Genomic DNA, 27,998 nt, shown 5'->3' with positions numbered 1-27,998 from the left:
CTGCCCCGGGAAGAGCTAGCCTAGCGAATGCAGCCAGGTGCTCTTGTCATCTCTGGGGAGCAACCTTCCAGGAAATGAAAACGCAAAGGCTTTCGGCTGGAAGTGCACAACCAGTTTTTTAATAAAGTCATTACAAATATGTACAAAGCGTCTCCAAGGTATGAAATTCCTCTTACAAAAGAGCACAGGGAACCAGCGAGGCCAGAACCCTGGAAGGAATGTCCCCGAGCTTCTCACTGGGGCTCCAAACACCCCCCAAAGCCTTTCCTTCCACACAGGTGGGCTCCTAGACACTTTCAGTGCAAAAGACCTTAAAGTGGGGGGAGAGGATCTCGGGGTACCACAAGGGGAGGAGATGGAAAGGCAGTAAGAAAAACTCCCATATCCCACGAAACAAGTGAGATAGGCCCCGTTTGCAAATTTGATGCTCTTCCCAGAGGCCATATAGAAATGGGAAATACAAAGGGTCAGGAACAAATGTGTTAGACCCCCAAGAAAACCATTCAGCCAACCCCACTTAAGACACTCCTCACAGCGGACCTGTCCGGCTCCCCTTCTCCCTTCCGGTGCCAGGCCTGTGTGTGCCCTTGAACTTATCACACAGAGGGACCAGCTCAGAAAGGATTCCTGTGTGGCTCCTAGCCATGGGGTAGGGCTGGGGGGCTGTCGGACTTGAGTCCAAACTTGGGGTCAGCCACTTGATTCATTTCAGCCTACACTGAGAAACCTGTTAGGGCCTTAGCTTCCCTAGCCATAAAGTGATTGTACTGCCTTCCAGAGAAGATGGAAGGAATAACTAAGCAGGAAACATGGAAAGGTCCCCTCTAACACAGTGCTTAGGAATGGTGAGCACCACCGCCACCCCCACCACCCCCCACAATAAAAACAAATGGTGGTTTCAATTACTGGGTAAAGCAGCAAGAAGGAGTTGTTTGTTTTGTTTTTGCCCCAGGTGGGAGTGGATTGCAGGCTTTAAAAGTACCTGCATGGAAGTGCAATGCTCAGAAAATACTACAGACCAGTCTGCCATTCAAGGTGTGGAACCACAGCAAAGACCTGACAGACTAGAGAAAACTGTGACCCAGACAGGGGAGAAACACTTAGCACCGTCTAATTCTAAGCAAGGCCACCTCTCCACCAGGGACAGTGAAGTCCCTTCCTAGGCAAAGGTTCACACCCCAGCACATTGGAAGTGCTCAAGAAATAGGTGTTGGCAGAGTAACTTTATATTTAAAAAGAGAGAGAGATTTCATTTTAAACTTTAAAATGATACTTTGACATCAATGTCCTTCCTCCACCAGTTCCCAGTGTCCTGTGTCTAGCCTTTCCCTCTCATCCCCACCACCACAACTAGCTTCTGGCCCCCTCTGATTGGCTCAGGGTGACAGAAGGGGTCATTCATAAAAGAGGTTGGTTTCAACAGAAAAAGAGCTAAACCCATCTTCTGGTCATTGTAGCTGCTCAGAGCAGGCAAACGTTCAAGAAATCCTCAGTGACAAGTCAGAGTCCCCAGAAGATTCTTGTGAAAGAAGAGAGGAGGACTCTGTCACAGGCAGAGTGACCACATAGATGGTGAAGCCAAAGCCACAGCTCCATTGTCCTGTGACAGTATTGTTTAAATTGTCTTTTTTCCCCTTCTTCACCAAAATGGAAAAACATTTTTAAAAGCGAGACCACTGGAAGAAGTGGGAAAGAAGGCTCCAGAGTTCCCAACAAAAAGGAAGTCAAAGAGGAAGTAGTCCCTACCCTGGCACCTCCAGACAGCAGCCAGGGAGGCCAGTGGACTCCCCACACACACACACAAACCCTGTTGCTCAAAACTCCAATTATGCTTGAGGGAATGGAAAATGGAACCCCGGACTCAAAAGGGGGGCGGAATAGATCTGATTTGGCTTGTCGGGGATGGGGCAAAGGAGAGAAGCTTCTGAATAGGGAGGGGTCTAGTTTGGAATGCTGCAGTCCCAGGATGCACCCCGACAGCCCCCACCCCACTCCCGTGGCTCCTAGACTCTCATTCTCCTCAAGCACTGAGCACCATCAGGAAAGAAGAGCTACTTCCATTGCTCATCTCATTATGCGGCGAGAGCTACCTCGGCTATGATCTCAGAGGCCTCCCTCTGTTTTACACGGACACACACACACACACACACACACACACACACACAGTGCCGTCTGCCAAAACTTGATATGAAGTCTTTTTAGAATTTTATTTCAAAGCCTCCCTCCCTCTTGTTCGCTCTTCACAGACGCTCTGCAGTGAAGCTAATCAAAATCAATGACTTCTTGGCAGCCAGAGAAAAAGGGGGTAGTAGGGAGGGTGTAGAGGAGGGATGATGCCAGCACTTTGCACACTGTGGAAATATTTAAGACACACACATACACACATACAAAAACCACCCCACTATCTCATGCAATGCCATGGGAAAGACAGTGGAGGGGCTATACAGATGCCTCATGCTTTAGTTTCCTAATATGAATGTCCATCAGGAAGTCCGACCTCATATAAAAACAAGCATTAAAAACAACCCCTTATCAAATATCGGGGTAGCCCAGAAGTGCACTCCAATGATGTGCAAGGAAAAAAATAATAGTGGGGTTTGATAAATACACGGTGTCTATTGATACAGGGGAATATGTACATGGGATTGGCTGGAAAGCCCCAGTATGGGTGGGGGTGGGGGGCCATGGGTACCCCAGTTCTCAGCAATGTGGCTTCATCGAAATAGAAATAGCCCGGGGCGGGGATAGATAGCATAATGGATATGCAAAGAGACTCTCCTGCCTGAGGCTCCAAAGTCCCAGGTTCAGTCTCCTGCCCCACAATAAACCAGAGTTGAGCAGTGCTCTGGTTAAAAAAAAAAAAAAAAAAAAGAGGAGAAGAAAGAAAATTAGAATAGCCCACGGTGCTGAGCCCAGCTTCTGGAGTTGGGGCGCTTCAGTGGAAATGTCCTAAGCTAATCAACAAGATTCTCTGACCTTTCACCTTTGCCCCACATCTAGGGAGTCAGCATGCACCCCTGCACTCCCACCACCCCCAATACCTGGGTCTTTAAAAAGTGCAGCCTTAAAGTAGCAGAGAGCTAAGATCTTGGGCAATCACAAGAAAACTTGTCCCTGGCGGGGAAGAAAGGGTGAACTGGAAAGCCTGTCTCCAGGCTAGGACAGGGGAGCAGAGAGGAGAAACCATTCGGGTTGTTCTAATCAGGCCTGTGGCTCAGAAACTGCCACCTGCTGCTCTCTGTAGACCCTGCCAATATATCCAACACGCCCATCCATGTTGGGGAGGCTCTGAGGATGGTGGGCAATAAGCACTCCATGAACAAGCTTTTTCCTTTGCTGAATTCAGAGCTGTCTGGGGGCTGCAAGAGTTGCCCTCACTTTTAGCCTTTCTGGTCTGCATTTGCTTCTAAAAGGCCCTTTAGGATAGTTATTGTTTTTTTTTTTTTTTTCTAGAATGACAGTTCCCAGCTTGCAGCAGTATTGAAAAGTCTTACATCTGACAGGACCTGGTAATCTTCAAAACAGCCCACAGGGATAATTCCCACTCCAGCTCCAAGCTTCACCAGCCCTGTGCTGGCACCAGGGAAACTGGAAGGGTATCTGTCTGCCCTGCCTGGCAGGAGTGGGTGATGCACTGCAGAGTCAGTCTTGGAAAGCCCCTGTCTGCCCCCTCACTCCCACCATCTGGGTGCCTGGTCCATAGCTTTGCAAAAATGGCAGTGTATGTGTGTGTGTGTGTGTGTGTGTGTGTGTGTGTGTGTGTGTGTGTTTCCCTGCAAGGAAGAATAACAGCTATTTCTGTTGGAATTGTTTTTTTAACTAAAAGAAAAAAACTGCCCCCTGAAGAGTCTTTGCAGCCAAGTCTCAGTCCAGAACATTTTTTTTTCTAGCCCTTCGAGAAACTTCTGAAAATAGTAGCTTATCCTGGAAACAAACAGCAACAACAGAAATCAGACCTGCTTATCAATTGGTGAGATGCTGGTGCATTTCATTCAAACAGTCTACCCCTCTTCCCCAAGGCCCCTTGGTCATGAGTCATACCGTAGACCTCCTAGCCTGGAATATGGCTCTTGAATCTACAGACCCTGAAGTCCTGGAATCCCCTTGAGAACTGGAGGAGACAGTAGGCTGAACTCCCCAGGAAGGAAGGGGGACAGCAAACAAGTCACAGAGGAAGTGAACTTTCTGCTCCTTACCCAGCAAGCTGCTCAGGGCCACCCCTACCCCCAGATTTCCCTCCAAAACCCCTCTGGCTATGAGTCTCTGCAGAGAGAGAGAAAGACAGGGAGGGGCTCACAGGTGGCACTTTTACAACAGGTCCCTTCAGGAAAAAGAAAAGAAGAATCAGAAACAGCAACATAGCCATCTCTCCTGTTCCCTGGCCCTGCCAGCCTGCAGATCTGGCAACATGACATGTTACAGCACCATCAGGAACACACTTAGCACCGGTGGAGTGGGAGAACGGCACGGGAGACGCCAGATCTATAGGAAAGGAGAGGGGTGGGGCGTCCCATTTGTCTTAAGGAGGCAGTGGAACTAGCTAGCTCACATGGCTAGATACAGGCCAGGGGGAGGCTTTTAGAAACGGGGGGAGGGTCACCTAGACAGCCCTCCCCCAAACAAAGCTGACTTTCAGTGCCTCCCCTCCTCCTGCTTTCTTAGCTGCCTCTCTCATTGGCCTTTTTTCAGACTTCACCTCCTACTGCATCAGCAACCCTCCCTAGGCAGGGGGGCGGACTCTGGGGCTAATTCCCACCAGTCTTTGCACATTTCTTAGGTACACGAAAGCATCTCTGTCAATGCCCCAGACAGGAGAGAGCGTCAGAGTTCTCTGTGGGAGGCACAGAAAAGGGAGGAGGCCATGTCCTCCACTAGGCATGCACTGGGTAGGAATAGTCGTGTCTTCTTTTTATACATATATAGAGAGCTGTGTGTTAAGTAGCATCAGGGTGTCTCTGTCTGCAGCTGGATGTCCCAAGGGTTGCTCCAGGTCTCTTATTCCTGCAATGGCTCCAAGCGCCGTCTTTATCCTAGACTTCCTTCTCCAAGTGCCAACTGCGGCCTTTCAAGCTCCAGGCTCCCCCTCAGGAAAACGGGAACCAGCTTTCTCCAAGGACACAGGGTTTTCACCAACCTACGAGAAAGAGAGAGACAGGGAGAGAGAGATTTCGGTCAGTAGGCATGTGGGATGACGTCAGTGCTTGGAGCCCTGCAGCCAGCGCAGGGTGGGAGGAGGAAGGGAGAGCTGCTAGAAGCAAAGCTCTGATCTGAGAGGAAATGCGCCCCACCCCCACCAACACTCTGGCATACAGCAGTATTCCCTAAATTTACATTTGTGTGCATGTGTGTGTGCACACACGCGCTCCTGCTTCCAGCCCTAGGTGTTTACATAGGCTTTTTTTGTAATTTGACAAAAGAGAATGGCACATATATTATCATGTGTGAGGACCCAGGTTCAATCCCCCATCCCTGCCTGCGGGAGGGGAAGCTTCATGAGCAGTGGAGCAGAACTATAGGTGTCTGTCTCTCCCCCCCCAAAAAAAAAAATCAAATAGAAAGAAAAGGGAGGGGATGGTCACTGGGAATGGTGGCAGGATGCATGCACAGAGTTGCAGAAATAATCCTGGTGGTAAATAAATTAAGTGAACACAAAAAACAACGAAGACAAAAGAATGCAGTGCAGAATGGCAGAGCAGCAGAGCAGCGGCCTAGCATACGTCTGAGTTTGATCACCTGCACCCTATGTGCCTGAGTGATGCTCTGGTTCCCATACTCGGTCATTGATAAAGGAACCATTAAAAAAGAGATGGGTGATAGAGAGTGAAGAAATGGTTCACTCAGTGGAGTGCGTGCTTTGCCATGTGTGAAGACCCAGACATGAGCCTCCAGCACCTCCCAGCATCAAGAGAGATACTCCCTGAAGAGTAAAGTGGGGCTATGATGGTTTTCCTCCTCCCCCTCCTCCTTCTCTCTCTCTTTCTCTCTCTCTCCCTCTCCCTCTCTCTCTCTCCAAATCCCAAATCCAAATCCCCTTCTCCAAAGTGGAAATAAAAGCCTGTCAAGAGCAATGGAATCGGGAGTCGGCGATAGTGCAGTGGGTTAAGAGTACGTGGCGCAAAGCGCAAGGACCGGCCTAAGGATCCCGGTTTGAGCCCCCGGCTCCCCACATGTAGGGGCGTCACTTCACAAACAGTGAAGCAGGTCTGCAGGTGTCTGTCTTTCTCTCCCCCTCTCCGTCTTCTCCTCCTCTCTCCATTTCTCTCTGTCCTATCCAACAAAGACGACATCAATAGCAATAACAATAATAACTACAACAATAAAACAAGGGCAACAAAAGGGAAAATAATAAATATAAAAAAGAGCAATGGAATCACATAGGCATGAGCAATAAATAAATAAACAAACAAACACAAAAAGGAGAGAGCTAAGAGAAAACCATCTTGCCTTTTTATTCCTCCAAAATCACCAACAGAACCATCATCTAGTCACTGCATAGATTCACAGTCAAGACAGACTTATCCACAGTCCCTGTTCTCATTCATTCATTCATTCATTCATTCAATGCTAGACAGACCAAGCACCATACTAGGTATTACAGACCCAGTGGCACAGTTCTTGCGCTGATGGGGTTCAGCTGCCCATAGAGGAGGTAGGAGAAACAGATCATGTGTGTGCTTTGAAAGCCACGTGCAGTCCAGGGAAGCAGGGACTACGGCTCCTTGGAAGGCAGCTGGCCAGGGACTGTGGAGTCAGAGAAAGAGGCAGCTCCTGCTGAGTGTTGAGGGAGCTGGGGAAGAAGCCAAGATATGATGAAAAAGAGAAGCATAGGGAAACAGAACGGACCCCCAAATGAAAACCCAGATGCAAACGTTCACAGCAGCGTTATCGGCCCCAGCTTCTTTTTTTTTTTTTTTCTCATTTTGCTTTTATTATTGTATTATTTATTTTTATTGTCACTAGGGTTAATGCTGGGAATCGGTATCGACCGCTATGAATCCACTGCTCCTGGTGACCTTTTTTTTTTTCCTTCCTGTTATTTGATAGGACAGAGAGGAATTGAGAGGGGAGGGGGAAATAGTGAGGAAAGAGAGGCAACTGCTGACCTGCTTAGGGGCTTGTGAAGCATCTCCCCCCACCCCCGCAGGTGGGGAGACGGGGCTTGAACCTGGGTCCTTGCACATACAGTAAATAGTAATGTGTGCGCTTAACCAGGTGTACCGTCACCTAGCCCCTTATTTATTTGTTATTGCCACCAGGGTTATTGATGGGGCTCGGTGCCTGCACCACAAATCCACCTTCCCAGTGGCCCCTCTTTTTTTCCTTTTTTAATTCCTTTTGTTGATACAGGGAGACATGGAAAGGGAAGGGAGAGAAATTTCCTCACTGCAGGCTGGCATCAGAGTCCGAACCTAGTTTGTTGTCCATGGCAATACACGCACTGCACCAGGTGCCCCACCACTTGGCCCCAAATTTGTGGTGTGAATATTCACCACAGAAGAGATCCAAAAGGCCGAGAAACACATGAAAAAATGCTCCAAGTCTCTCTGATTGTCAGAGAAATGCAAATCAAGACAACAATGAGATATCACTTCACTCCTGTGAGAATGTCACACATCAGAAAAGGTAACAGCAGCAAATGCTGGAGAGGGTGTGGGGTCAAAGGAACCCTCCTGCACTGCTGGTGGGAATGTCAATTGGTCCAACCTCTGTGGAGAACAGTCTGGAGAACTCTCAGAAGGCTAGAAATGGACCTACCCTATGACCCTGCAATTCCCCTCCTGGGGATATATCCTAAGGAACCCAACACATCCATCCAAAAAGATCTGTGTACACATATATTCTTGGCAGCACAATTTGTAATAGCCAAAACCTGGAAGCAACCCAGGTGTCCAACAACAGATGAGTGGCTGAGCAAGTTGTGGTATATATACACAATGGAATACTACTCAGCTGTAAAAAATGGTGACTTCACCGTTTTCAGCCGATCTTGGATGGACCTTGAAAAAATCATGTTGAGTGAAATAAGTCAGAAACAGAAGGATGAATACGGGATGATCTCACTCTCAGGCCGAAGTTGAAAAACAAGATTAGAAAAGAAAACACAAGTGGAACCTGAAATGGAATTGGAGTATTACACCAAAGTAAAAGACTCTGGGGTGGGTGGGTGGGTGGGGAGAATACAGGTCCATGAAAAATGATGAATGAAATAGTGGGGGTTGTATTGTTAAATGGGAATCTGGGGAATGTTATGCATGTAAAAAAAAAAAAAAGTAGAAACGCAAAGCAGAAATTGACTGAGTTTGGAGTATGGCACCAAAAAAAAAAAAAAAAAGAAACGTGATATTGTCATTATGGAAAGTAGTAAGGAGATCCTTCAAAATATTTAAAATAGAAATTCTATACAGCCCAATTAAACCTGCTTCTGAGTTTTAGTCCCAAAATTATAAAATGCAAAACCACAAATTTGCGGCCCCAGCTTCTAAGTGAAAACCACCCAGATGTCCAGCGGGGGATAAATGCCAGAGTGCGACCTTGCCCCATGCTGGGATATTATTTGACCGGAAAGAGGAATGGAGTACTGATAGGCACAACCACAAGGATGAGCCTTAAAATGGAATGAAGCCTTTGTGTATCAAAGGATGGCTATGGGAGGAATCTGTATCTACGAAATGTCCACAAGAGATGAATTTTCAGAGACAGAAAGCTGGCTGGTGGTTGCCTAGGGCTGACAACAGTAGAGTCATGGCTATGGCTGTAGGGTTTCAGCTGGGGAAATGGAAGCATTCTAAAATTGATGGTGGAGAAGATCCCTCAGTTCTGGGAATATAATAAAGACCAATAAACTACAGTATTTATTTATTTATTTATTTATTTACTGTCACCAGGGTTACTACTGACACCTCATGCCTGCAGGATTCTGCTCAGTGGGCATGTTTTGTTTTGTTTTACAATGAGGGGAGAGAGACAGAGAGAGAGAGAGAGAGAGACTCCTCCAGTGCTCTTAAAGATTCCTCCAGGCAGAAGAGCCCTAGAATCATGTAGGCATGGGGCCTCAGCCATCACCCTGGTGCCTCCTAGGAGGCCTAGGGTTTTGAACTCCAGTTCCATATGGGAGCATCATGATGGCCCTGGGTTAGCTCTGTAGATAGTGCAGTCATGCTGTGGTAGTGTCTCTCCTCTCCTAACTCAATTCTTTCTGGCTTTATATTTTATTTTATGTATGTATTGTTGGCATAGAAACAGAGAAATTGAGAGGGATGGGGAGATATATAGAGAGATAGATAAATATATATATAGAGAGAGGCACCTGCAGCACTGCTTTACTGTTTGTGAAACTTTCCCCATGTAAGTGGGGAGTGGGGATTTGATCTCAGGTCCTTGAGCATGGCAACATATGCACTTTACAGGGTGAGTCACCATTCAGGCCTCAAAATATTTTTTTTAAGAATTAAAAAACTGGGATCTGGGTGGTGGCACACCTGGTTGAGCGCACATATTACAGTGCACAAGGACCCGGGTTCAAGACCCCGGTCCCCACCTGCAGGGGGAAGCTTTGCAGGTGGTGAAGCAGGGCTGCAGGTGTCTCTCTGTCTCTCTCTATCACCCCCTTCCTTCTTGATTTCTGGCTGTCTCTATCAAATAAATAAAGATAATAAAAATTATTTTTAAAATAATAATAAAATAAATTTTTAAAAGTAATTTAAAAAACTGGCCCAGGGAGTCCAGTCAGCAGTGTCATGCATGAGTGAAGCCCTGAGTTCACCCCCCACCCCGTGAGATGTAAGAGACCTAAAATTAGGGGCTGGGCAGTGGTGAACCTTGTACAGCACACACACATTACATTAGTGAAGACCTGGGTACAAGTCTCTGGTCCCCTCCTAAAGTAGGGGAGCTTCATGAGCAGTGAAGCAGTGCTGCAGATGTTTCTCTTTCTGTCTCTCTCCTCCTCCTCTTCCTCCTCTACTTCTGTCTCTAGCAGAAAAAAAGAAAAAACATGGCTACTGGGAGCAGTGGAGTCATTCTGTAGACTCTAAGTCCCAGCAATCCCTCTGGCAGAAAGGAAAAAAAGGGGAAGAGGAAAAAGAAGTAAAATGAGAGAAACTTAAATTTGCAGCCTGGATGGTGGTACAATGGGCAAAGCACTGAACTTGCATATGTGTGACGTCCTAAGTTTGACCCCAACATCACCTGCTCCTGAGTAATGTTCTGGTTTTCTCTCAACAATGAACAGAGACAGCTTTTGAATTAAAGTAAAAGGTTAATTTCAACGGCAACATGGTGACACGGTGGAGAGCAGAAATCTGAGTCAAATGTCTAAGTTAGAATCCTGACTCAGGTGTGTGGAAGCTGTGTGACTGGAGGCCAGGCAGTGGTGCCGCGGTGCAGCTGGCAGAGCAGGCACATCACCATGAGCGAGGATTCAGGTTCGAGTCCTGGCTCCCCACCTGCAGGCGGGAGGTTCTTCAGCAGTGAAGCAGGTCTCCAGGTGTCTATCTTTCTCTACCCCTCCCCTCTCAGTTTCTCTCTGTCCTATAGGAAGAAAGAAAGGAAAGGAAAGGAAAGGAAAGGAAAGGAAAGGAAAGGAAAGGAAAGGAAAGGAAAGGAAAGGAAAGGAAAGGAAAAAAGAAAGAAGGAAAAAATGGTTGCCAGGAGCAGTGGATTCATAATGCCAACACCAGGCCCCATAATAACCCCACTGACAATAAAATTATATATATATATATTTTTTTGGCCTCCAGGGTTACTGCTGGGGCTCGGTGCCTGCACTATGAATCCACTGCTCGTGGAGGCTATTTTTTCCCTTTTGTTGCCCATGTTGCTTTATCATTACTGTGGTTATTATTATTAATAATGTGTTGTTATTGATGTCGTCATTGTTGGATAGGACAGGGAGAAATGCAGAGAGGAGGGGAAGACAGAGAGGAGGAAAGGTAGACACCTGCAGACCTGCTTCACCGCTTGTGAAGCGACCCCCTGTAGGTGGGGAGCCGAGGGCTAGAACCAGGATCCTTACGCGGATCCTTGCGCTTAGCACCACGTGCGCTTCGCGCCACGTGCGCTTAACCCGCTGTGCTACCGCCCGGCCTCCAATAATAAATTTAAACATCTTTTTTTATTGTTGTAGCTATTGTTGTCGATATCGTCATTGTTGGATAGGACAGAGAGAAATGGAGAGAGGAGGGGAAGACAGAGAGGAGAGAAAGACAGACACCTGCAGACCTGTTTCACTGCCTGTGAAGCGCCTCCTCTGCAGGTGGGGATCCAGGGGCTCGACCAGGATTCTTACGCTGGTCCTTGCACTTTGCGCCACGTGCCCTTAACCCGCTGCACTACCACCCAACTCCCTAATAAATATTTCTTTTAAGGTTGTGTGGCCTTGGGTCAGTTCTTTGACCTCTCTGATTAAATATCAGTTTCTTTTTTGGAACCGAGAGCTTAGACCGGGTCTCATGACTTGAGGATTAATCAGCACCATGGAAGGACATGAGCTGTGTTCCTCCTTGTTGCTGTGTCAAGGACTTCAGGCTCTAAGTCACCCCCAAGGGGAGTGACCTTGGGGACAAACTGAAAGGGTATCTGTGGGTCTTGACTTTATACTCTACTTCTGCATCTTTCCCTCCCCCACCCTTCAAGAAATAAGAAGCGTCTGCCAATAAAAAAAGCTTTTTTTTGGTCATTATCAAAGCTTCACCATTGCAGGCTCATTTTTTTTTTCAGATAGTGAGAGACAGGGGTCAAAGTGGTGGCGCACCTGGTTAAGTGCACATAGTACTAAGTGCAAGGACCAGTGCAAGGATCCAGGTTTGAGCCCCCAGGATCAAGTCTCCTGCACAAGTGACAAAGTAGGTCTGCAGGTGTCTATCTTTTCTCTCTCCCTCTGTCTTTCTCAATTTCTATCTGTCCTACCCAATAAAATGGAAAAGATGGCCATGAGAAGCAATGGACCTGCAGCACCCACACTGAGCCCCAATGATAACCCTGGAGACAAAAAAGAAAAATCCATAAAAGGAGAGAGAGGGAGAGAGAGAGAGAAGAGAAAGACTCCACAGCACTGAAGCTTCCGCCAGTGTGGTGGAGGCTGGGCTTGAACCTGGGTCATGCTCATGACAAAGCAGGCACCCTCCCAGGTGAGTTATCTAGTTGGTCCACAATTTAAAATTATCTTAAAATCCAGAAGGCCACGCCTCTGCAAGTCTGTGCCCTTGACTCTTAAAGTAACAGTTGCAGGGAATCAGGCAGTAGCGCAGCGGGTTAAGTGCATGTGGCACAAAGTGCAAGGACCGCAACGTCAGCATCCCGGTTCAAGCCCCCGGCTCCCCACCTGCAGCGGGGGGGTGCTTCACAGGCGGTGAAGCAGGTCTGCAGGTGTCTATCTTTCTCTTCCCCTCTCTGTCTTCCCCTCCTCTCTCCATTTCTCTCTGTCCTATCCAACAATGAACAACATCAACAACAACAATAATAACCACAACAAGGCTACAGCAACAAGGGCAACAAAAGTAGGGAAAAATGGCCTCCAGGAGCAGTATATTCGTGGTGCAGGCACTGAGCCCCAGCAATAACCCTGGAGGCAAAAAAAAACCTTCTTTCTGTTGCTATTTGTACAAGTGAATGTTACATGCTTAATGCACCTGGTTGAGTGCACAGGCAAGAACACACGTTCAAGGCCCCAGTCCTCACTTACAGGGGGGAAAGCTTCACAATCGGTGAAGCTGCAGGTCTCTCTCTGTCTCTCTTCCTTTCAATTTCTGGCTGTCCCTATTCAATAAACAAATAAAGATAATAATAAAAAAATTAATTAAAAAAAATGAAAACCCTCTTCACTTCACCCAGGTCTCTGGGAATATTTTCTGTGCATTTACAGATGCCATGTCTTACTCTCTCTCTCTTCCCCACCCCCACCCCCAGGCCCTCATCAGCATGTCCTCCCAAACTCAGCACAATGCCCTGCATGTAGTAGGTACTTCAGTCTGTTGAGTGGCCATGGAGCAGTGGGCATGTGGGTAACAGTGGCACCTTCCCCACCCTTCCACCTCCAGTTCTAGCAGGTGGACTTTTGACCTTGGGGTTCTGGTAGGACTGGGGGGGTCAGTCTCTGTGCCTAAGACTCCTGAGGACAAAGCTCTCAAGGCAGCATTTCCCTCATGAGAAGGAAACTGCTCTGGTCTGTGTCATCACTTAGCACCCAGCCCCTAGCTGCTGCCAGCCAGACAGGAAGTGAGGAGTAAAGCAGACTGTGCTGAGGGGGTTGGAAAAGCAGATGGCTAGACTCGGGGTGCGTGAGCAAGGGAGAGGACATCTAAGTGCTTTGGGAAGACGAATTCGCTTCCCTCTGACAAGTACCTGGCTACCCACTGCCTTGTTTTTATTTTGTTGTGTCCACTCATGGCTTTGAAACTCTTACATCACACACCGGTGAATCATCTTGTCCTTATCCGGGAGTTCCATTTTCTGCAAAAGTTTGACTTTTTATTGTTGAGATTGAATAGTATTCCTCTGTGTATATACAGTCCGCATCTTTTTGAAATAGTATTTCTGATTTAAAAATATTTTATTTGTTCATTTATTGCAGAGAGAATGGAGAGAAACTGAGTTGGAAGGGAGAGATAGAGTGGAAGATAAAAAGAGAGACACCTGCAGCCCTACTTCACCGCTTGTGAAGCTTCCTCCCCACCCCCAATCTCTCAAAGACGGGGACTGGGGACTTGAACCCAGGCCCTTGTGTACTATAACATGTGTGCTCAACCGAGTGTGCCACCCCCTGGCCCCCAGATCACATCTTTCTCCAGTCATTGGTGGTTGCTTCCCTATCTTCGCTATTACAAGTAAGACTGTAATAAACATTGGGTGGGTACCACTTTCTGTGTCAGTGATTTCATATTCCTCCAGAAGATACCCAGGGAGAGGGGGTTGCTGGGTCTCCTCCCTCATTTTACTTTTAGCTGCGAGAGGAAGTGCCGTGCTATCTTCAAAATGGCTGCCCAATAATTTCACCTTAGGGAACTTATTTTGAACAGTTGTGCCAACTTGAGTACCTTATGGACACTATGAAAAAAATGGGGGACTCAGTGTCCCTGGGAAGGTGACCAAGTAAGAAAATGACAGTCCGTCCAAACAACAGAACACCACACGGTCATTGAAAGGGCTGATGACAACAGAACACCACGCGGTCATTGAAAGGGCTGATGACAACAGAACACCACACGGTCATTGAAAGGGCTGATGACAACAGAACACCACACGGTCATTGAAAGGGCTGATGAAAATCTTTGTTGATGTGGAAGATCTTGGCCAACAGTAGAGGAAGAAACAGGTGACAAAGCAGCAAGCGCAGTGCCCTCTCATTTAGTTAAAACAGGGAGCAGGAGGACTGGGGTCACAGCAACATGGCTCTGCAGAAGATTTTCATGACTGAGTTTCTGAGGTGCCAAGTCCAACCCCCAGCACCACCGTAAGCCAGAGATGAGCAGTGCTCTGGTCTTAACAAAAAAAAAAAAAGAAGGGGGTGGTCTCCTAAAACCAAGGATCAAAAATTGAAATGCAGGAACTGGGAAATAGTTCACCCAGTAGATTGAATATTTTACCATGCTTAAGGACCTGGGTTTGAGGCCCCAGTTACAATGTAGGAGGACCATGCACAAGGGAAGCTTCATGAGCTGTGGAGCAGTACTGTGGTGTCTGCCTCTCACCCTCCACCATAGAAAAGCCCATTGGGAGCAGTGGGTAGTGTCATCAGGAAGCCCCAGTGATAGTCCAGGCAGCAAAAGCTAAATACTTTTTTTTTTTTTTTTTTACCAGAACACTGCTCAGCTATGGCTTGTGGCGATGAGGGGGAATTGAACCTTGGATCTTGTAGCCTGAGGCATTTGCATAACCATTATGGTATCTATCCCCACCCCTTTAAATAGTTTTTTTAATTAAAAGAATTGGCCCCACTAAAGTGTTCCCTGGATATGCCCAGGTAACTGGAACGTGTGTGTCTGGTGTAATGGAATCTCCATGCTCCTCTCCAGCTTTTTGGCCCCTACATTTGCCTGGGAATACAGGCTCAGCACTGTCAGATCTTTCTACATTCCCAAGAGAACTTGAGAATACAGATTTCTAGAAGAAAACATCTGTTGTCTTTTTTTTTTTTTTAATAATGCACGTCAAACAGGATTCAGGCTGGATTCAGCCAATAGATGACCACGTTTTCCCCTGGCCTTGACACTCAACCCTTAGCATCAGCATTGAAGTCCATCTCATCTTAACCCCTGTCAGCTCCAGTTCCATGTCTGTCAAGTGAGGGAGTGGGCGGCATGTCTCCAAAGTCCTTCCTAAGCAGGCTGGGGAGACAGCATAGTAGTTTATGCAACAGACTTTCAAGCCTGAGGCTCAGAGTTCCCGGATTCAATTCCCAACACCACTATAAAGCACAACTGAGCAACTGACAAAAAATAATAATAATAGTAATAGTAGTAATGATAATACTAAACCTCTAGGGGCTGGGAGATAGTACAGAGAGTAAAGCACACATTTTATCATTAGCAGATACTAGTCAGGATAATACCCTACTAATGGTGGGGGAACTTAGAGGGACTTTAGGGTGTCCGCAGAGAGTGAGGCTGTGTCAGAGGTAGCACTAGGTGGGTTGAAGAAGAAGGTAGCACTTTCTTTCTTTCTTTTTCTTCCTTTCTTTCTTTCTTTTTCTTTCTTTGTTTTTTTTTTTTTTTGCCTCCAGGGTTATTGCTTGGTGCCTGCACTATGAATCCACTGCTCCTGGAAGCCATTCTTTCCCATTTTGCTGCCTTTGTTGTTACCCTTGTTGTTGCTGTTGCTGTTGCTGTTGCTGTTGTTGGACAGGACAAAGAGAAATAAAGAGAGAAGGGGAAGACAGAGAGGGGGAGAAAAAGATAGACACTCGCAGACCTGCTTCACTACCTGTGAAGCGACCCCCCTGCAGATGGGGAGCCAGGGGCTCAAACTGGGATCCTTAAGCTGGTTCTTGTGCTTTGCACCATATGGGCTTAACACTTAACCCACTGGCATTTGCAAAGAGCTCAGATTCCAGATGTTGGTGCAGTCTTGGCACAAGTTGATTGTCTTCACCCAGATTCTACAGGGCAGGGAATTGCTAGCAGGTTAATGTCCTGATTAGTATTTATTATGTACTGTGTGCTGGAGTCCAGGACACCAGCTAGGATCCACTAGGTGGGGATGTGCAGGGGGTGTGTGACTGCTATGACTTGGAGCCTTGCAATAAGCATGCAAGGAGTGTCCACATGCTTATGCATCCCCAACACTGGCTTGAAGCGGGGTCCACAGAGAATGTTCCACAGACCACACAGATTTAGCCAGCTCAAGAACCAAGCAAAGTGCAAGGACTAGCATAAGGATCCTGGTTTGAGCCCCTGGCTCCCCACCAGCAGGGGAGTCGCTTCACAGGTGGTGAAGCAAGTCTGCAGGTGTCTATCTTTCTCTACCCCTCTCTGTCTTCCCCTCTTCTCTCCATTTCTCTCTGTCCTATCTAACAATGATGACATCAGTAACAACAACAATAATAACTACAACAACAATAAAGACAACAAGGGCAACAAAAGGGAAAATAAATAAATAAATATAAAAAATAATAATGAAAGGCAGAGGTAGACAGTATAATGGTGATGCAAAGAGACTGTCATGCCTGAGGCTCTAAAGTCCCAGGTTCAATAATTCAATAATCCCCTGCACCATTATAAGCCAGAGCTGAGCAGTGCTCTGGTTAATATATATGGTAAATAAATAAATTGAGAACATTAATTAATAATAGTAATAATCAAGTGTGGCTGGGCAGTGGTACTACCCATAAAGTGTACAAGTTACTATGTAAAAGGAATTCAAGCCCCTAGTCCCCACCTGCAGGGGGAAAGCTTTGCAAGCAGTGGAACAGTGCTGCACATGTCTCTCTCTCCCTTTCTCACAGGCACTGATCCCCGGTGATAGCCCTGGTGGCAATAATAATAACAATAATAATACTGTTGGTGATGATGCTACATCTCTTTGTGCTGTCTGTACTTGTGCTTCCCTTCTGCCCCCACTTCTTTCTGTTGCACTTAGAACAAAACTCGTTCCCCCCATCCCTTCCATGGCCTGACCTCGGCCCTGCCACCTCTCTGAACTCCCCATGTTCACATGGGGTACCACGTACTGCCCATCTGTTGTGACCCAACAGGAGTTCGGGACTATCGGCATACGAATGGCAACACCCTGAGGCGGGACACACAGAAAGGGAAGGTATAAAGCACGGGGACTTGGAGCAGGTCGCTCTCTTTGGCTGCTGCTGCTTCTCCTGGTCAGAAGCATCTTGGCGGAGATGCCCCAGGTATCCGCCATGGCTGCTCTTCCCGGAATTGAAGACATGAGGCTCTGCTAGCTGGCTAGCTGGTAAACTTTCAGAGCCCTCTACAGCCACCAGCAACCTTTACCAGAGCTGATAATTGTCTATCTTATGGGACTAAACTTTTTTTTTTTCATTTCACTCTTTTTTTTTTTTTAATAAAATGGAAACATTGACAAAGCCATAGGATAAGGGACTAAACTTTTGATAACTATACTCAGATTTTATGAACCTAGTGTACTCTTAACCCTTGATGATAACTGATTATTTTGTCTTTTACCTATTTCACCCTAATAAACCTTGTATTGTTTAAACCAGTTCCCAGCTCCCTGCTGTGAATCATTTTATGTGCTGCAGCAGCCCCCACTTTTTAAGTTAAACCCCCCTTTTTAAGTTAAACCCACTTTTTAAGTTAAACCCCCCTTTTTAAGTTAAATGACAACACCCAGCTTGCAGCATCTCACCTCCAGACCTCCATACTATGTTCTCTTCGCTGAACACCTTCCCTGCAGGTGCTCACATGGTGGGCTCCTTCCTGACATTCCCATCACTAGCTCCCTGGTCCCTTCTCAAAGTGCCCACCCTGAATTCTGCAGGTAAGGACCCCACACACATGCCCCATCCTCTCTCTGTAGCACTCCCTTTGTTTAGTGCCTTCAGGGCCCTCTCTGTTCCAGACTCTTGGAAACAGAGTTGGCAGTCAGCTGAGGTAAAGAACAAACACCTCATCACAGACCCCTGCAAGCGTCAACCCGGCTTTGACCTAGCACGTTATGATTGGGCCCTCCTCAATCGCTATCGAACAGGCCATGGCCGGTGCGCCGCTATGTTCCATCGCTGGGGAGCCAGAGACGACCTGAACTGCCCCTGCGGCTACAGACAGACTATGACCCACATAGTCAACGACTGCCACCTCTCCACATTCAAAGGAGGTCTCGAAACTTTACATCAGGCTCAACCTGACGCTGTTGACTGGCTACGGAAGAAGGGCAAACGCTAGAAGAAGAAGGGCCCTCAGAATTTCATTCTTAAATGAGCTCAGGGTTCAACTGCTGATCCAAAGATGGCCAACAATGTCACCTGCCCAGGGTGCTTCCCAGGGCCCTGCTGCCCCTCACAGAATGGAGTGCTGCTCTACTCTCTTGAATCTGGGCCACTTGGTGGGTCACTTCTAACCCAAGTGAAGAGGGAAGGATTAGCAACTGCTCTCTGTAACAGGTTCATAAACCCCAGCAGGGTTCCCCGCCATTCTATGAACAGGGATCTACAGACTGAATTTTTTAAAAAATATTTATTTATTTATTTATTTATTTATTCCCTTGTGTTGCCCGTGTTGTTTTATTGTTGTAGTTATTATTGTTGTCATTGTTATTGGATAGGACAGAGAGAAATGGAGAGAGATGGGGAAGACAGAGAGGGGGAGAAAAAGATAGACACCTACAGACCTGCTTCAATACCTGTGAAGCAACCCCCTCCCTGCAGGTGGGGAGCTGGGGGCTTGAACCGGGATCCTTACACTGGTCTTTGCGCTTTGTGCCATGTGCACTTAACCCGCTGCACTACCGCCCGACTCCCCAGACTGAATTTTTACATCAAATGAGAATGACAAATGGGAGCTGGATGCTGCTGCACTGGGTAAAGTCCACTTGCTACCATACATGGGACCCAGGTTCAAGGCCCTTGTTCCCACCTGCAGGGAGGAAGCTTCAAGAGCAGTGAAACCGTGCTGCAGGTGTTGCTCTTTCTCCTTCCTGTTTCTCTCTGGCCAATAAAATCAAAGAAAGAAGGCCACTAAGAATGGTGTAATTGGGGACTGAGTGGTAGTGTACCTGGTTGAGTACACGTAGTGCAAAGTGCAGGGACCAGCGCAAGGCTCCTGGCTCCCCAACTGCAGGGGGCGTCACTTAGCAAATAGTGAAGCAGGTCTGCAGCTGTCTAGCTTTCTCTCTCCCTCTCTGTCTTCCCCATCTCTCTCAGATTCTCTCTGTCCTATCCAACAACAACAATAACAGCAACAACAACAATGGGGGGAAAAGATGGCCACCAGGAGCAGTGGATTTGTAGTGGAAGCACAGAGCCCCGGAGATAACCCTGGAGACACAAAAAAAAAAAGAAAAAGGAAAGAAAGAATGGTGTAATCATCCAGCAGGCACTGAATTCCAGTGATAACCCTGGTGGCAATTAAAAAAAGAAAAAAGGAAGGAAGGAAGGAAGGAAGGAAGGGAGGAAGGAAGGAAGGAAGGAAGGAAGGAAGGAAGGAAGGCCTATAGTCAGTTACCATTTCCTGGACCAGGGTCTTCTGAAGGTATGTCAGAATAGGCATAACAGGGCCTGGGAGATGGCTTAGCAGGTAAATTACATGCCTTACCATGTCTGAGGCCTCAGGTTTGATCCCTGGCACTGCATAAAAATGTTTTAAATGGGGAGTCGGGCGGTAGCGCAGTGGTTAAGCGCACGTGGCGCAAAATGCAAGGACCAGCGTAAGGATCCCGGTTCGAGCCCCCGGCTCCCCACCTGCAAGGTCGCTTCACAGGCGGTGAAGCAGGTCTGCAGGTGTCTGTCTTTCTCTCCCCCTCTCTGTCTTCCCCTCCTCTCTCCATTTCTCTCTGTCCTAGCCAACAACAATGATGACATCAATAACCACAACAATGTTAAACAACAAGGGTAACAAAAAGGGAAAATAAATAAATATATAAAAAAAATTTTTAATGTTTTAAATGACTGAGCTACCAGAGTTTATACAGTAAACAGCTATACAGTACTTGCATGCATAAGGTTCTGCGTTTGCTCCTTGCCATCATTTATGCCAAAGTGATACTCTAGTTCTCTCTCTCTCTCTCTCTCCCCCCCCCCATAAGTAAATTAAAGAGAGAGCACAGACAAAGCAGCTTCCACCTGGTGCCTTGGACAATCCCATTTGGGGTTCTGTAGCACTGTGTATGAATCCAACCACTGAAAGGCCGCCATGCTGTGGGGAAGCCCAGGCCCCACGAGGAGTCTGAGTGCAGGTGCTCTGGTCAGACTGACACCCAGCTGCTACCCAGCAGCAACAGCCAGATGTGTGCATAGAGTGCCCCCACTGCCATCACTCTGGCCTTCCAGTCAGCCTGGAAGAAAGACAAGTCTGCCCTGCAGACTCAATTGAAATTCCTCAGTCACAAAACACAGTAAAATAGTTGCTTTAAAAGCCACCACATTTTAGAGTTATTTGCAATAATACAGCATTAGTAACCCTAACGATCTTTTTTTTTTCCTCCAGGGTTATCACTGGGGCTTGGTGTCTGCACTGCAAATCCACTGCTCCTGTGGCCATTTTTTGGATAGGACAGAGAGAAATTGAGAGGGAAGAGGAAGATAGAGAGAGAAAGAGAAAGACACTTGCAGACCTGCTTCACCTCTTGTGAGGTGACCCCCCTGCAGGTGCAGAGTCGAGGGCTGGAACCCAGAACCTTACTTGCATCCTTGCACTTAGTACTATGTGTGCTTAACTGGGTATGCCACTGACCCAACCCCCACCTTGTTCCCAGCCCAACAATCTTTACGGCTTAATCATCTCTCTTCTTGATAAAATCTGGGCTCCAAAAGAGTGCATGCTTCTATGTTCTGGTCTTCCTATACTCACAGTGGCCTGCACACAGTAGGCACACAATAATTAACAGCTGAGTCACTATAAGAGCTGAACTGGGAGAAAGGCAAGGCCTCTCTTGTCTCCCTTCTGTATGACTCATTCATTCACTGCCTAGTTAATTGTGTACCCGTGACATGTCATGGACTAGGGGTTCATTGTTTTTGTGAAATCCCGTGATGACCAGTGGGGAAACAGAAGGCCCCACTCCCCTTGGCAACTCCATAAAAGACGTCGGAAAAGCTGGCTTTTCAACCCTCAAAGGTACCTCCAGTGCACACCTGACTGTGTATCCTTCACTTTTACATCCTCACCTCAGTCGCATGGGCCCTGCTTCTCCCTTGGCAAAGGGTGGCGGACTCCAGACTGGGACCATGCTGCCACTGTCCAGCACATCTGGCCCCAACCTGTAGGGCTCTTTCCTAACAGCTGTTCTCTCCTTCAGTTTGGCTGGCTCCCTCCCTTGGCCCAGCAGAAACCCAGGCTTTCAAGCCCTAACAGTAGTCCTGGCAGGGGTGTAGCCAGGCCAGAGACAGGACAGTCTCCAGGTTTAACTATTTAATCCCCAGAGTACCTGCCAAGAACCAGTGAGCATATCTGGCTGGCTGGGCCAGGCTGTCATTAATTCATTACAGCGGGTTCCTCCTGGCCCATAAGCTTCTTTGCTGCTGACCACAGTGCTCCCCCATCTGCAGAGTCACTCCCCCACACACTTATACTCAGTCCCAAGGCAAGATTCTGCCCACCCGGCCAGCCCCCTCTCCTTGCCAGATTCCTCAGCTCTACTCTACCCCCCACCCTGCACACTTCCCTCCCTCCCACGCCGCTGCCAGCCAGAGCTCACCATAAAGCATCTTTTGTTCCCTTGCTCCCAGATCTTCCAGAGATGACTGGTTAAAGCACACCCAGCCTCCCAGCCTCCAAGAAGCCTCCCCAGGGACTAAGAAAGGAATCACACTAGCACAGGAATCTGGGGCTCACAGCACCCTCTGCCAGCTGCCTCCAACCTTCCTGTCCCGGAGTCTTCCCACCTGCCCATCTACGGACACTCAGGTTGATAGTCACCACCTCTGTTTTGCCTCTGAGACAATAAGAATGGCATTAGCCACTTCATACCACCAAGCACTGCTCTGGACCCTCTCTTTTTATTTTTAAGACTTTTTATGAGACAGAGGGTATCTACAGTGCTGGGGATCGAACCTAGAACCTCATGCAGGCAAGTCCTGTGCTCTTCCCCTGAGCTACCTTCCCAGTCTGCACTAAGCTTTATAATAGATACTTTCATCTCTCTCCAAAACTTTGGAATGGGTATAACTCCAGTTGGTAGAAAAAGGCTCAGGGAGGTGATGGCTCATATCTGAGGTCACACTGCCCAAAAGTTCCCAAATCAGTTCCATCAGTTCCCTAAACCTATGCACTCAACCAACTGCTGCCCCAGAGAGGCCAGTCTGGCTCTACTCCCCCTCGAGGTAGGTGGAAAGGGTGTGAAATGGCTGACCATAGCAGATGTCTACTCGCAGGAAATAGAAATTTACTGCACAATCTTCACTAGGAGAAATCAAGGTGTACCCATCTCTGAATTCCTGAGCACTGTGTTCTAAAATTTCCAGTAGAGGCATCATTCATTTCACTTCATGCTATCTTTTCTTTTCTTTTCTTTTCTTTTCTTTTGCCTCCAGGGTTATTGCTGGGACTCGGTGCCCACACTACAAATCCACTGCTCCTGGAGGCCATCTTTTTTCTATTTTGCTGCTGTTGTTGGATAGGACAGAGAGAAACTGAGAGAGGAGGGGAAGATAGTGAGGGGAAGAGAAAGATAGACACCTGAAGACGTGCTTCACCGCTTGTGAAGTGATCCTCCTTGTAGGTGGGGAGCTGGGGGCTCGAACAGGGATCCTTGTGCTGGTCCCTGTACTTTATACTATGTGCAGTTAACCCGGTGTACCATTGCCCGGCCCCCTCATTTCACACTCTTTTTGTTTTTTGAGTTCCTTATTATTTTCTCTTTTTTATTTTTTATTGGGGAATTAATGATTTACATTCAACAGTAAATACAATAGTTTGTACAAGCATAACATTTCCCAGTTTTCCATATAACAACCCCTACTATGTCCTCTGTCATCCTTTTTGAACCTGTATTCTCCCCCACCACCACCCCAGAGTCTTTGACTTTGGTGCAATACGCCAATTCCAGTTCAGGTTCTGCTTGTGTTTTCTCTTCTGAGCTTGTTTTTCAACTTCTGCCTGAGAGTGAGATCATCCCATATTCATCCTTCTGTTTCTGACTTATTTCACTTAACATGAATTTTTCAAGGTCCATCTCATTTCACACTCTTAATGACACCTATGCACAAAGTATTATCATGGTCCTGGTTTTACATAGGGGGAGGGACTGGGCAGTGGCACACCTGGTCGAGCACACATATTACATGGGGGAAACTGAGTCTCGGGTTGTTGTTTTTTTAAAGATTTTATTTATTAATTAATGAGAGAGAGAGAGAGAGAGAGAGAGAGAGAGAGAAAGGGAGAGAAAACCGGAACATCACTCTCACACATGCAATACCAGGAATTGAACTCAGGACATCATACTTGAGAGTCCAGTGCTTAGCAGAAACTCAAAGCAAATTTGCTGAAATTGCTGTCTTGCATTTTGCTAAGTCCTTCTTTTACTCTGAGAGACAGAGAAAGAGAGAGAGACCAGATCACTGCTCCTTCTGGCCTAAACTAGATTATTCAGCCCAGGGCCTTCTGCATGCAAGTCCTGTGCTCCACCAGTGAGCCAGCTACCTCCACTTCTCTGCTCTAGATAACTGAGCACTCCCATTTATCCTCTAGGAAGAGGAGAAAGGACTACACAAAGACCCCAACATACTGTTCTTTCTTCTTCGTCCTACCTTACCAGAAACTAGGAAAAGATGGGCTTCCCCAGAATTTGCTAAAAGCACCCAAAAGCTGTGAGAGGTGGAGTCTCCCACACCTCCACGCCAGCCCAGGGCTAGAAGCCTGGTGAAGGGGAGGGGCAGGAAGGAGTGCAGGGCTGAAGGACCACCATGCAGGCAGGGTATGGGGTGAGGAGGGAGAATGGAGGGAGGAGGAAGAACTCTAAGTCCAGTAGTGAGGGGGTTGCCTGGGGTCAGGGCACAGCATGGAACAGAGTGAAGAAAGAAAGAAAGAAACATGACTGGTGACAATAGTCAGATGACCAGAGAAACTCTGGGTCCCGCCCACCTAGGCTAAGTGGTGACTCCAGCTTTCTCCACTCCCCATCCTACGACTCTTGGCCACCTGCTGCCCCCCAGAGGCGACGCCCAGCACCCTGTACCCACTAGTTCTGAGTCCCGGCCACTCTGCCCTCAATTCTAGGCGATTCCTCACTTATCCCTCCTTCCCCCCAGAATTCACTCTCCTACCACCTTGCAACTTGTTTTATCTTCCCTCCAACTCCCTTACTTCAGCTCTCGCCAAGTCCCTCTCTTCCCATCGTCCTTCTGCCTCTCCCTAAATTCCACCCTAGGTCTCTTCTTGGGCTCCCCAGCTCTCCACATCTGGTCCCTTCCCCTTCCCTCTAGGATGTAGCTTCCACCCCGGGACCGGACATCCCCAGCTCAGTTCCTTCCGGAGGAGCCTCAGTCCTCTCTTCCCAGAGTTAGGGAGATGCAGGACCTCCAGGGGTCACCCCAGAGAGCGCCCTGAAATGCGCCCCTCTCTTCACTGATGCCAGAGCTCTGAGGCCCACGAGACATCTGTCCCCCCTCGCTCCCAACTCACACCCTGCACACCCCCGCAGCTCCTGGGGCTACCTTCCCCCACCCCACCCCAGCTCCTGCTGCTGTCTCTCTCCCTGCGGGCATAGACGCTCAGCTTCAGGCTGGATGCCAGCTTCCTGGGGTGTCAGCACAGCATGGGGCTCGGCCTCCACCACAATGCACAGCCTCGCTGGCCCTGGCCTCCAGTGGTCTCTAGGGCCTTCTCACCTTCCTGAGGCCCCAGATCCACCTCTGGGGGAGAGCTCACTCAGTCAGACACTGCCCAACCCCGCTGTGACAGCGGTCCCCTGGATTCCAGAATCTGGAAGGATGACCCTCATACCTTGACCCCACCATGCATACCAAGTGCACAGCTGGTGCTTGCTGCCCCCACTCCCAACTAGGGCCTGGAGCACAGGAGGTAGTCAGCACCTGCCTCCACTGCTCCCAACACTCCAGGAGCACAATCCTCACCCACCCCACCCCACACACAGCTTGCAAAACATCCCTTCCCCAGGCAGGCCTAACACCCAGGAGTTTCACAAATGCCTTTTCCTTTAGGGTTTCTTAGTGGAGTTTCCCCGGGAGCCTCACTCTGATCTCCACTCGCTTCGGGGACATCTCCACCTTGTCTTGGCTACAACCTTCTGCCCGGGCTGCTTCACCTGAATGCCGCCACGCAGACAAGTTGGCCTACCTCGGCCAGGGGCAGCGCGCACGGCAGCGGGCTGCGAGGAGCGGAGGGAAGCTGGGGAGGCCAGGGGCCGCCAGTGCGGGGAGGAGGTGAGGGGAGGGGTGCCGGAGCAGGGGGTGTAGACATCCGAGAAGGGATGAGAGGGTCTGGAGACGGTGGTGACTCTGAGACTTAGGCGGCCGTCTTAGGAGAGGACGAGGGGGGACTTTTGCCTCCAAATCTGGAGAGATTGTAACTATTTTGGCTGGTCACACTTCTTACTTTCGAGGTGTTTCCAGTTCACGGGGTGGGGGTGTGGAGCGACGGAAGCCACCCTGCTAGAGAGAGTGGTCGGTGTGCCGGAGGAGAGGGAAACGGTGGAGAGAGAGAAGGGACCTGGGCCGGAGGGCGCGGACATGGGGTCTGGGCTGGAGAGGAGCAGAGAGGTTCTCAGGAGCTGGAAGCAGGGAGAGGAGAAGAAAAGAAAGAAGAGAGAGAAGAGAAGAGAGAAGAGAGCTGGAAGCAGGGAGAGGAGAGGAGAGGAGAGGAGAGGAGAGGAGAGGAGAGGAGAGGAGAGGAGAGGAGAGGAGAGGAGAGGAGAGGAGAGGAGAGGAGAGGAGAGGAGAGGAGAGGAGAGGAGAGGAGAGGAGAGGAGAGGAGGCGAGGCAAACTTGTGCTCCAGGCCCCCCGGGCGGCGCGATGAGCCCAGTGAGCCCCACTGCGCCCCACGGCGGCCCCCCTGGGCCCCACTGAGCCCCACTGCACGCCCCTCTGTGCCCGGGCGCGCCCGCGTACCTGTTGCTCGCTGCGGCTGGGTCTCGGCTCCGGCCCCACCAAGAAGCCCCGCGTCCCTACAGGTTCCGCCTGCCGAGCAGCCAGGCCGCCAGCGCTGCCACCTGCGCCGCCGCGCACAGCCAGGGCCAGCAGGTGGGCAGCGCGCCGGGCCCCCGCGCCCCCCGCGCCCCCCGGGCCCGCGCGCGCCGCCGCCACATGGTGCGCTGGTGCAGCTCGTCGCCGAGCGCCTTGAGCCGGGCGGCCGTGAGCTGCGCAGAGGCCGAGCGCAGCCCCAGGCGGCCCTCGCTGCAGCCGCACACGGCCGGGGGCCCGCGGCCACGGTGCAGGGGGCACGGGCACATGGCGGTCGCGCTGCCCGCCGCCCCTCCGCCTCGCTCGGCTCCTCGGCCTCCGCGCTCCGCCGGGGGCCGCCCCTGGACACCAAGTTTCCCCGTGTGTTGTGCGTTTGTTGTGCTGACGGCGCTATTATTAATTAAAGTGTCACATGGTGGAGGGGGGCGGGGAGGGCGCGGGGAGGGGGGTTACATCATCCGGCCCCCGGGGGGGGGGGCTGCAGGCAGAAGAAACCGAGAGGTAACTTTTAACCCTCACGGCGCCGGCGGCGAGGGGGCGCGCAGCGGGAGGGGGAGGTAGCCCCAGCCCCCGCCCAGGACTCAAGGTGGGGGGGTCCGGGGGAAGGGGCGCGAGGGCAGGTCTTCTCCTTCCCCTTTTCCCCGAATCCTGCTCCAGTCCCCATTGGGCGAGGCTGCCTGGTTTGTTTTTACCATTTGAGATGAAGCGGAGAGCGAATTCGGTTGCAATACTCCAAGATACCTCGAAGCTATTTTTTTGGAGGGGGGGTTGGGACCAGAGGCACCCCAACTGGCTGACTTCCAGGTCGGTCCCAGCACCTGTAAGCTTCGGGGGTGGAGCGCCCACCCTGCCTGACCCAAAGGCGCCCTCAGAGCGCGCTGCGGGCACCTGGTTGGAAACTGGGTGCCTGGGACAGAAATGGGGGGATCCTTCACCCCGGCTGATGTATGGCGCTCTCGAGACCCTCACCGGGGGCTCTCTGGAAGGACACCTCTGTTATGTTATTTCCCTGCTGAGGCGACAGTGTCCAGCTGTGATCCTGATTTACCGTATGGAGACAAGATGAGAGAAGGGGCACGGGGGCGCGGCTGGGGGTTAGGGGCAACGCTTTAGCCCCTGTCTTTTGCAATCTCTGAGGGTAGCTCATTTGCCCTTGCAGACTAGAAAGTCTACAGTTGTCCCTGCCAGTAAAGGAAGTTGAGAGAGACCCTCAGGATTTTTTTTCGGGGGGGGGGGGGGGAGGCGGAATTCTCAATCTTAAATCTGGGATTTGAGTCACTTGGGGGTTCAGAAGACTGCAGGCAGCCCCAGGTGGCTCTGTCCAACTAGTGGTGGATTCTGATCGATGGCAAATTTGGTTCCTCTCCTCACAGGTGGAGTGGCCCTAAGGCCTGGTTAGTACTTCAGTCACTTGGAAATGATTTTTCAAGACTGTGGGCACGGTTTGGGGCTGGGTTTGTCAGCATGAGAGGTTTCCTGTCAGCATGCAGTGTGGGCAGTGCCCAGATCTTCCCTGTCATCTTGGTGGCAATTGGTCACCCAGCCCTGGTCCCATCCCCTGCATCATGGTCAGCACTTGAGGCAGGTTACGGGGCTAAGGATCCTGCTTGTGTCCTAGAAGTTTTAAGATGTGTGGAGAAGGGGCTGGGTGTTGGTGCATATGATTGAATACACATTACCACGTGTAGGAACCTGAGTTCAAGACCCTAGTTCCCACCTGCAGGGGGGAAGCTT

General features: G+C 49.4%; 1 protein-coding gene across 1 annotated transcript; it reads right to left on the bottom strand.

Moving 5' to 3' along the window:
- Positions 1-6: 6 nt before the first annotated feature.
- Positions 7-26,596, bottom strand: HRK (harakiri, BCL2 interacting protein). Its single transcript, XM_060193019.1, has 2 exons — positions 26,193-26,596; positions 7-5,134 (listed from the first exon to the last, which is right to left on the bottom strand). Exon 1 carries the CDS (start codon positions 26,531-26,533, stop codon positions 26,249-26,251), a length of 285 nt encoding a protein of 94 aa, XP_060049002.1. The 5' UTR covers positions 26,534-26,596; the 3' UTR covers positions 7-5,134; positions 26,193-26,248.
- Positions 26,597-27,998: the final 1,402 nt, after the last annotated feature.

This window comes from Erinaceus europaeus, chromosome 6, assembly GCF_950295315.1.
Source record: "Erinaceus europaeus chromosome 6, mEriEur2.1, whole genome shotgun sequence".
Taxonomy (NCBI): domain Eukaryota; kingdom Metazoa; phylum Chordata; class Mammalia; order Eulipotyphla; family Erinaceidae; genus Erinaceus; species Erinaceus europaeus.
The sequence above is the reverse complement of the archived record's forward strand: the minus strand, read 5'-3'. Positions and strand labels throughout refer to the sequence as shown.

What these genes read in the sequence shown, in the direction of transcription:
- HRK (XM_060193019.1), bottom strand. Translation starts at nt 26,533, where the DNA reads ATGTGCCCGTGCCCCCTGCACCGTGGCCGCGGGCCCCCGGCCGTGTGC.